The sequence below is a fragment of the Marmota monax genome, unplaced genomic scaffold, assembly GCF_021218885.2.
Source record: "Marmota monax isolate L192 unplaced genomic scaffold, Marmota_monax_Labrador192_F-V1.1 WCK01_AAM20220418_F8-fsc00001, whole genome shotgun sequence".
NCBI classification, from domain to species: Eukaryota; Metazoa; Chordata; class Mammalia; order Rodentia; family Sciuridae; genus Marmota; species Marmota monax.
Genome location: NW_026693777.1, coordinates 27104420 through 27113854, shown reverse-complemented (window position 1 = coordinate 27113854; position 9435 = coordinate 27104420). Strand labels below are relative to the sequence as shown.

At 45.7% G+C, this 9435-nt stretch overlaps 1 protein-coding gene across 2 annotated transcripts; it reads left to right on the top strand.

Annotated features, from left to right (window-relative positions):
* The first annotated feature begins 344 nt into the window (after positions 1 to 344).
* Dact1 (dishevelled binding antagonist of beta catenin 1) lies at positions 345 to 9189 on the top strand. 2 transcript variants are annotated; one of them, XM_046461335.2, is made up of 4 exons: positions 345 to 910; positions 3064 to 3196; positions 3901 to 4056; positions 7397 to 9189. In XM_046461335.2, exons 1-4 carry the CDS (start codon positions 566 to 568, stop codon positions 9166 to 9168), a joined length of 2406 nt encoding a protein of 801 aa, XP_046317291.1. In that variant the 5' UTR covers positions 345 to 565; the 3' UTR covers positions 9169 to 9189. The 2 variants fall into 2 exon arrangements, with proteins under 2 accessions (XP_046317291.1, XP_046317290.1); XM_046461334.2 differs by having other exon boundaries at positions 7286 to 9189.
* Positions 9190 to 9435: the final 246 nt, after the last annotated feature.

The following is a 9435-nucleotide window of genomic DNA, read 5'->3' as shown; positions in this document are numbered from 1 at the left end:
CCGGCTACGCTGACTGTAACAGGATGCTGGGGCTCCAGGCGCTCGCCCCTCGCTTTTGGGTGATGGAAAAGAGCCAATGAGCAACGAGGAAAAATCGGGTGCAGTGAAGTCGGAAAGGGGGCTAGCAGGCCCGCGGGAAGAGCGGGGGAGGAGACGGGGAGGGGCGGGGAGGGGCGGGGAGGAGGAGGCCGGCGGCGAGCGCGAGCGGCGCGCCTGACAGAAGACCGGTGAACGAGGGGAGCGAACCTAGAGCAGAGGGGCCGGCGCGGGGAGGCGGGCGCCAGGCGGGGGTGGCCCGGCCACCGCGCGTGACGTAGCGCCGGGCTGGGCGTTATCAGCTGCGGGGCCGTGGCTAGGGACTCGCGGCGACAGCGGACGGCGCCGCTCGGGCCGGGTCCTCGGCAGCCGGCTGCCGCTAGCGGGTCCCGAGCGCTTGTGGCTTTGGTCCCCGCAGCTGTGCCCCAGTGAGGGAAGGCATGAACTCGCAGCTGCAGCCCTAGCGCCTCGCTCCTCCACCCTGGCAGCCTGGCTGCGGTGACCGGTCTTTGCTCCTGGATTGGGGGCCATGAAGCCGAGTCCAGCCGGCACCGCGAGGGAGCTGGAGCCTCAGGCACCCGCCCGGGGCGAGCAGCGTGCGGTGGAGCCCGAGGGGCGCTGGCGGGAGAAGGGCGAGGCGGACACCGAGCGGCAGCGCACCCGAGAACGGCAGGAGGCCACGCTGGCCGGGCTGGCGGAGCTGGAGTACCTGCGCCAGCGCCAGGAGCTGCTGGTCCGGGGCGCCCTGCGCGGCGTCGGGGGCGCGGGGACCGCTGCGCCCCGAGCAGGGGAGCTGCCTGCCGAGGCGGCGCAGCGCAGCCGCCTGGAGGAGAAGTTCTTGGAGGAGAACATCTTGCTGCTGCGGAAGCAATTGGTAAGTCGTGCCCGGAGGTGAGGCAAGGCTGCCCCTGCCGCGGGACTGGAGGTCGGGCAGGTGGTCTGGTGTGGGCGCGGGGTTGCCTCTGGCTGGGGAAATTCTTGCAGTCTTGAGCCCCCACCCCCACCTCCGCCTCACACCTCCCTAACCCCCAGTGCGGTGTGCCTGCGGCGCGTCGTTCTGGCGTGTGCCTGCTTTGTGTCAGGTGAGGGGCTGGCGACCTCGCGCGGATTGCGGGAAGGGGGTGGCTGCTTTCCCCTCCTCCTCTGCATTCGAGATTCTTGGAGTCGCTAGTTCCTACCTTGTCTCCATAGTTAAATGAGTACATGCCCTTTCCCCAGAGGTTCGCAACCCCCCACTTAAAATGCCATTTCATTAGGAGGTCTCCCTAGTTTCATCTCCTCCCGCAGAGAGGGGACAAAAGCGAGGAGGGGGCTTGTGGCTCGGCTAACTAACACCGAGTTTTACGATTACACTGAAGCGCCTATAGGGAGCCCTGCCCCTCCCAGGGCTCTCCCCAGCATACCAGCTTTCTCCTGGACTGGTGCTTAGTTTCAAATAGAAGTCCTTTGTATAAGGCAGCTAAAACTAGATTGCAATTGATGGCAATTTGGCTGGAGAACGTGCCTCCTCTTCTTTATGCGTTCTGCTAGCTGTGATTGGTGGTAGAGGTGGGAGAAGAGAGAACTTGCTCTTTAGGAGCATTTATCTTACAGGATTTCTGTCAGCGTCCCAGGCACTCTATGCAGTCTTCATTAATGGAAAGAAAAGGAACTTTGGACCTTAGTGTATTGAGAACAGCTTTTGACCCCGCCTCAGAATAATGGCGGCAGCTTTGTTTCGGTGACCTCAAAATGTAGTTTTGGAAAACGGCAAAAAGATCTTATCTGACCATGTGATACTATCTGAAAGTAGACACATGCTAGATAATGGCCCTCTTAAAATAAAGTGTCGGGAGGCTGTCAGTGTCATGTGTTTTCTTGTTTTGTCTCTTTTCAGACAATTTATTTTTTGAGCATCTAAGTGCCTTTACTTATTTGGTTCATTTTTCCTGAAGAAACTCAAATTTTAGCAAACAAGCATCTGATTTATGTCCCCTAGCTTTTTAAATCAAAGAACAGTCAAGAGGAGTAGATATTCATGTGCATCTATTTTGTAAGGATGTATGCTGTGGTTTTTGTGTGATAGCTCTGGTTTGGGCGTTTTACTGTTTCTTTGAACAGACCAGGATCATATGTAACTACGATTTGAACCAATTCTCACTGGTTATGCCTGGTCATTTACATTTTATGCAGTGCCTTGTGCAATAGCACATTTTGGGCTTCATGACTGTCAGGATTGCAAGTGATGCATTCCTATTGTCTGTCTGAGGGGAGCAAGGCAGTATGTCAGGAGAATTCCAGTCCAGTCAGTGTTTATGGTACTATTTTCATTTGTAGACTTGGCATTCATGATTTGAACCAGATGCCTCTTGAGTTCTTTTGCCTTTCCAGCCAGCTCTAGGAAGCACTAGGTGGCGGTGTGAGTTAGCACAACCAATCTGTCACCTTTGGAAACCTGAGCTGAGTTCAAATCTTGATGGACCTTCCCTTGAGGGTTTTGGATTCTGCCAGCTCACATTATACTTGGCACTGGCTAGTAGTATTAGTTTCTCACTTTCAAAGGCCCTAAGACTGATTAAACCCTACAAAGCAACTTATAGAAAACAAAACTCTGCAGGCCAAGACATTTGGCCAGAAAACCTCACCTAAGTAAGATTATAATGTATTGTAGGAAACTTGTTACTCTGACTTCAAATTCAAAAGTCTACCACGAAGCTTTATTTTAAACTGGCTATATACCAGATGGATTAAAGTCTCTCTAGTTTTCTTGCCTCTCCCTATAAAAAGTCACAGATTGTATATACTAGTTAAAACAAACAACAAAAAAATTGCTTTAGAAAAATGAAGAAACTGCATCATCACAAAACATGAGAAAGTAGAATTAAAGATAGGACATATTTTCCAGTTACTGAAATTTTTCTTTACTTCAGGTTATTCAGTAAAATTTTGGTTTTGGGAAGGGTTAGTGAACCTTGAAAACTTAAGACTTTCTGGTTCTTTGTCACTAAAGTATATCCATTTTTCCTTTTCCTGTTTCTTCCTAATTAGAATTGTTTAAGGAGAAGAGATGCTGGCTTGTTGAATCAGTTGCAAGAACTTGACAAACAGATAAGTGACTTGAGACTGGATGTAGAGAAGACATCTGAAGAACATCTGGAGACAGACAGCCGGCCTAGCTCAGGTGAGTGTGTGTATACAAGGACAGAATTCTGCACTCACAGGTAGCCCCCTATGGTTGGTAGTTCTAGACTTGCAAATGGCAGTGGGGTTTGTTTCCATTGCTGAGAGAACTAAGAGTAGTTTACTATTCAGTTGTGTGAGAAAGAAAGTCAGATGATAAAATTTTTAATAATGAGATCGATCTGACTGTAGTCCCCTGAGTTTAAAAAAAAAAAAAAGGTTCTATTCAAATTTTTGGAAGAGCAGTCCTTTGAAACTTGAGAAAGTCAGAACTGGTCGAGAAAATTAGTCACACTTCAACTTCCTGAGATCACTTCAAAAGTTTTTTTTTTTTTTCTTTTAAACCATTTGGCTCCTTAGATTTTATTTTCTCTTAAAGCTATTCCTTCTGAAAGATTCATGATAAAGTTGAAGCTTTGGCAGATCTAAGTTCCTTTCTTACACATCTTTAAAGGCAAGGCCAAGGAGGAAGGTCAATTTGATGGTGAGAGTAACTTTGAAACATAACCATAGTTATACACTCTTTGCCTTTTCATGATGATTGTTTGAAATAAAACCATATTATCAGCTATTGGACTCTAAAATCCTGTGAAATAAAATGGCCCAAAACACCAAAAAATAAAACCCTCTTCCCTTTTTCCTTTTAAGCATGAATGTGTATTATCCTTGACATAATTTTAATTCCTACGATTTTTTTATTTGTAGGGTTTTATGAGCTGAGTGATGGGGCTTCAGGATCCCTTTCTAATTCCTCTAACTCGGTGTTCAGTGAGTGTTTATCCAGTTGTCATTCCAGCACTTGCTTTTGCAGTCCCTTGGAGGCAACCTTGACTATCTCAGATGGTTGCCCCAAATCTGCAGGTAAGAATTGTTAGCATTGATAGAAATTTTAACTGGCAGGGTTAAGGACCCTTAGAGTTATGTAGCTCTGACCTCTTTTGCTAATGGAAAACCAAAAGTTCATCAATTTACTTCACTGAGTGCCATAATATGTCTAAATTTATGGCTTGATCTAGATGAATGTCTAGGATTAATTTAGTCTTCTTTGGGTCTCATTTGGCTTTGTATTTTCATAGTAGCAATTTAACAGTGGAGATACTGCACCAATATTATAAGTCTTGAACTGAATTTCTGAGTTTTTGCTGTTTAATTTGTCTGTATTTTCTTTTCTTTTTTTTTTTTTTGTGTGCTGGGGATTGAATCTAGAGTCTTGTGGCATGCTGAACACATGTTCTACCATTGTGCTATATCTCTAACCCCATTGCATTTCTTTTGAAAACCATTCTGGAACAGTTTTCTTCTTCCTTTAATCACTTAAAACTAAAGTGTACATTAAGTTAAATACGTCCATCATCCTTGTCAAGAACTGGCACCTCAGAAAGCTCTGGCCCCTCCATGTTTCCCAGAATACTCTGTATGATGTGCACCCCTCCCCCCCAGCCCATAATTCCCCCCTTGGGACTATACTTGCTGTGACCTCCTGAGAGAATCATATTGTTAGTACTGGCAGTTTTTGCATTTCTACTATGTGGCATGCACCACTAGATGCTCTGCATATCTCTTTTGATCCTCGAAACAGTTCTGCAGAGTGTGTAGGTATTTTTAGCTCTATTTTATGTATTAAAAAACTGAGGCCAATTGAAGTTCTTTAAGCTATTTACATAGTAAGTGGCAGAGGCAGGATTCAAGCTCATGTCTAACTGCCAGGTCCATGTTTACCATCCCAAGGGAATTCAATTTTTTTTTTTTTTTTTTAGAGAGAGAGAGAGAGAGAGAATTTTAATATTTATTTTTTAGTTTTCGGCTGACACAACATCTTTGTTTGTATGTGGTGCTGAGGATTGAACCCGGGCCGCACACATGCCAGGCGAGCGCACTACCACCTGAGCCACATCCCCAGCCTGGAATTCAAAATTTTTATATTCAACCATCTTATCTAATAGAGGAGGAATTTTGGCTTATAAGCTGTTGTCAGAAACTCCCCATGGGCTGAATGGCAGAGTTGTTGCTGAAATTCACGACTACACCTTTGGTCCTATGAAAGAGCAGAGAAGATGAGAGCTGCTGCAGGTGCTGGCACAAGTCACTGTACTCTGTGTTTATCTATTTTTCACTTGTGTATGAGACTGAACTTTTGAGTTCAGGCAAGGAAAACCTAACACTGAGCAGCTGAGGTTGCTAATTGGTTTGTGTTTGTACAATATATGTTCCAACAGCAATCATTTGGGGAAACACAGAACTGTGTTATCTACAGTGTCTGGGCCTCAAGTTCATTGATAATTGTTCTTCCTCACTCTGTAAATCTGGTTTCAGAGGTAAACTTTATAAGCCCATTGAAAGGTACTTTTGTACAGGTTTTCCTTGAAGACAGACCTCTGGCTCTCTCAAATGCCCTCCTTGCAGCATTGAGACAGTTGGGCTGGGCCTTGAGCTCTCTGGTTCAACTCTTAAATAAGGACAAGGGATCAGTGGTGAAATGTAGGTAAATGTGGCTTTAAGTAAGGCAAAAGCTGGGCGTGGTCTTGTGGGCTTGTAATCCCAGTGGCTCTGGAAAATGAAGCATGAGGGAGGCGGATGTAGGAGGATCATGAGTTCAAAGCCAGCCTCAGCAACTTGGCAGGGCAATAAGCAACTCAGTGAGACCCTTTCACCTCCAATAAAATACAAAATAGGGAGCTAGAGATGTGGCTCAGTGACTGAGTGCCCCTGAGTTCAATCTCCAGCACTGAAAAAGAGAAAAAAGTAAGGCAAAGATAGGACTTAGGGTAGTGGAGGAGGAGGGATGGGAAAGGATAGAGGTTTCCTTTTCTTAGAACAAACTATTTATTTATTGGGGGTTGAGTAGATGAAGATTATCATTTTCCTTTTTAAAATATTTTCTTTATAAAAGAAATTTATTACAGGTACATAGGTTTTTAATATCTGGATAAATAAATATAATGGAATATAAATCAATGATGGACTCAACTTTGATTTTTCTCTGATAACTTAAGGTCATTAAAAGGATTTGATGTTTATAATATTCACTAAGAAATCAAAATCATCACCAGGTGCTATGGCCCACACCTGTAATCCCAGTGGCTTGGGAGGCTGAGACAGGAGGATTGTGAATTCAAAGCCAACCTCAGCAATGGAGGATTTCGGGTTCAAAGTCAGCCTCAGCAAAATCAACTAAGCAACTCAGTGAGACCCTGTCTCTAAACAAAATACAAAATAGGGCTGGGGATGTAGCTTAGTGGTTGAGTGCCCCTAAATTCAATGCCTAGTAACCCCACCTTCCAAAAAAATAAAAAAGAAATTAAAATCATTTAACTAAGAAAAAATTTGATTTCATTATATTTTGGTATCAACATTTTTAAGATGTGGGAAATTTATCCATTACTAGTACTCAATCTTTTAAAAAGTCTTATGAAGAACTCCCTATCCTATTAAACAATGTTTTGTTTTTTAATATCACTATTGAAAATATGCTGTTATTATTATTGAAATTTGATCAGTTTATTTGACCTTTTAGGTGTTTTATCTGAACAGATATCATTAGGAATCAAGTTTTAAAAAGTACAAAATGAGGAAAAAGTCCATAGAAACTAATTTATCCAAAGAATTTTAAAAGGAAGCCAGAACAGACTCATTGATTTTTTTCCAGTTAAAAACGCAATAGTTATTGTTGAAAATTTAGAAAGATGAAAGTGAACATCAACTTTTTCCCCATCACACTGAGGTGCTACTGTTAGAACCTTGGTATGACTTTATCTTAGACTTTCTTTGTATAAACACAAATAATCATACTCTTATATCATGATTTTCGCTAACATTTATAGTGTTTTCCCTTTTCAATAATTTGAAAACATTTCTAATGGCTAAATGTATTTCCTTTAAAGAACATATCTTGCCAAATTTTTGTTAAATTTGTTTTTCACTCATTCAGTTATATGAACCTTATGTAAACTGGTAGAGTAACTAGTGGAGTATTTTTTTATTCCTTTGTTATTCATTCTCTACCCATGAACTTGTCTTAATAAAAACTGGTCAGAGACAAGATGGTGCTACTAATTAATTTCTTCAGAGTGTACCTTTAAATGTTTTTCAGATCTCATAGGATGGTTGGAATATAAAGAAGGCCACTGTGAAGACCAGGCCTCAGGGGCAATTTGCTGTTCCCCCTCCACACCACAATTTAATTCCCTTGATGTCATTGCAGATGTGAATCCCAAGTACCAGTGCGATCTGGTGTCTAAAAACGGGAATGATGTATATCGATATCCCAGTCCGCTTCATGCTGTGGCTGTGCAGAGCCCAATGTTTCTCCTTTGTCTGACGGGCAACCCTCTGAGAGAAGAGGACAGGCTTGGGAACCATGCAAATGACATTTGCGTTGGATCTGAACTGGATGCCACCAAAACAGAGAGTTCTTTACCATCTCCAAGCAGTCTGTGGTCTGCTTCCCATCCTTCACCCAGTAAAATGGATGGCTATATTCTGAGCCTGGTTCAGAAAAAAACACATCCTGTAAGGACCAACAAACCCAGAACCAGTGTGAAGGCTGACCCCACGAAAGGGCTTCTGAGAAATGGGAGCATGTGTGTCAGGGCCATTGGCGGCCTCTCGCAGGGCAACGCCGTGAACCTTAAGAATTCCAAACAGGCGTGTTTGCCCACTGGGGGAATACCCTCTTCGGACAATGGGGTATTCTCCCCACTGAAGCAATGGTCAAAAGAATCAAAAGGAGAGCAACTGGAAAGTAAAAGGTCGCCGCCACCAGAGAGCTGCTTGGCAAGCACGGTCTCGGAGCTCCAAAGCAAGCATCTGCCCCCAAATGCCAAGGCGGCTTCCCAAGAGCATGCGCGGTGTCCAGCCGCTGGGAAAGGTGAGTCCCTGAAAGAAAGCTGTCAGATCTCAGCTGCCTCTCCAAAAGAGAGCCCGGGCAAAGGTCCTGTGCCCTTGCAGGAGAACAAGGCTGTGCAGTCCCTGAAAAAACTGCCGCAGAAAAACAGCCTGCAGGCTGTCCCCGCGCCCGTTCCTCCTCCACTGCTGCCGCCTGCCTTTCCTTTGGAGGAGAGGCCTACATTGGATTTCAAAAGCGAGGGCTCTTCTTCGCAAAGCCTGGAGGAAGGGCATCTGGTCAAAGCTCAGTTCATTCCGGGGCAGGCACCGGGTGGCAGGCTCCACCGGGGCCACAGGAACATGGGCGTCGCGAGAAGCTCCACCCTGAAGCACCGAGGCCAGGCCCTGCAGGGTCTGGAGAACAGTCTGCCGACCGTCCGGGAGAAAACCCGGTCAGGGAGCAAGAAGTGTCGTTTCTCCGACGACTTGGATACAAATAAGAAACTCAAGAAAGCGACTACCAAGGGACGGAAGAGCGGGAGTGGGCCTTCCGATGTGGGTCTTCCCGGCAGGCCCCTGGGCAGCGGCCACAGGGCGGGAAACAAGGCACACGGCCACGGACGGGAGCCGGTGGTGGCCAAACCTAAGCACAAGCGAACCGACTACCGGCGGTGGAAGTCCTCGGCTGAGATTTCTTATGAAGAGGCCCTGAGGAGGGCCCGGAGGGCTCGCAGGGAGCACATGGGTGTGTACCCCGTGCCGGTGGCAATGTCCTACGCCAGTCCCTATGCCTACGTAGCCAGTGACTCCGAGTACTCAGCAGAGTGCGAGTCCCTCTTCCACTCCACCGTGGTGGACACCAGCGAGGACGAGCAGAGCAACTACACCACCAACTGCTTCGGGGACAGTGAGTCCAGCGTGAGCGAGGGCGAGTTCGTGGGCGAGAGCACCACCACCAGCGACTCCGAAGAAAGTGGGGGCTTAATTTGGTCCCAGTTTGTCCAGACCCTCCCAATTCAAACGGTCACGGCCCCTGACCTTCATAACAACCCCACAAAAACCTTTGTCAAAATTAAGGCTTCGCACAACCTCAAGAAGAAGATCCTCCGCTTTCGTTCTGGCTCTTTGAAACTGATGACCACAGTTTGAGTAGAAAGTGTCTTTCCCCCCTGTTACTGGGGTGCGGGGGGTGGGTGGGGGGAACAAAGAGGGGGGAAAAAGATGATGTCTTAATTTTTGTGTGATACTTTCATAGAATGTTTGTTCTTTTATTAAGATAAAGCCAAGGTAAATTATGTCTCATCTTCATCATGTATGGTCTCTAGTGCCTTTAATGGAAGGTAAAGGATATATTGCTAGTTGTAAGTAAATATTGACGTTTTAATGGTGGTGATAGTGAATGAATTTTGTGGTATC

What these genes read in the sequence shown, in the direction of transcription:
- Dact1 (XM_046461334.2), top strand. Translation starts at nt 566, where the DNA reads ATGAAGCCGAGTCCAGCCGGCACCGCGAGGGAGCTGGAGCCTCAGGCA. An exon ending in TGCTGCTGCGGAAGCAATTG is followed by an intron (nt 911 to 3,063) that starts GTAAGTCGTGCC and finishes CTTCCTAATTAG; the next exon opens with AATTGTTTAAGGAGAAGAGA. An exon ending in TGGTTGCCCCAAATCTGCAG is followed by an intron (nt 4,057 to 7,285) that starts GTAAGAATTGTT and finishes AATGTTTTTCAG; the next exon opens with ATCTCATAGGATGGTTGGAA.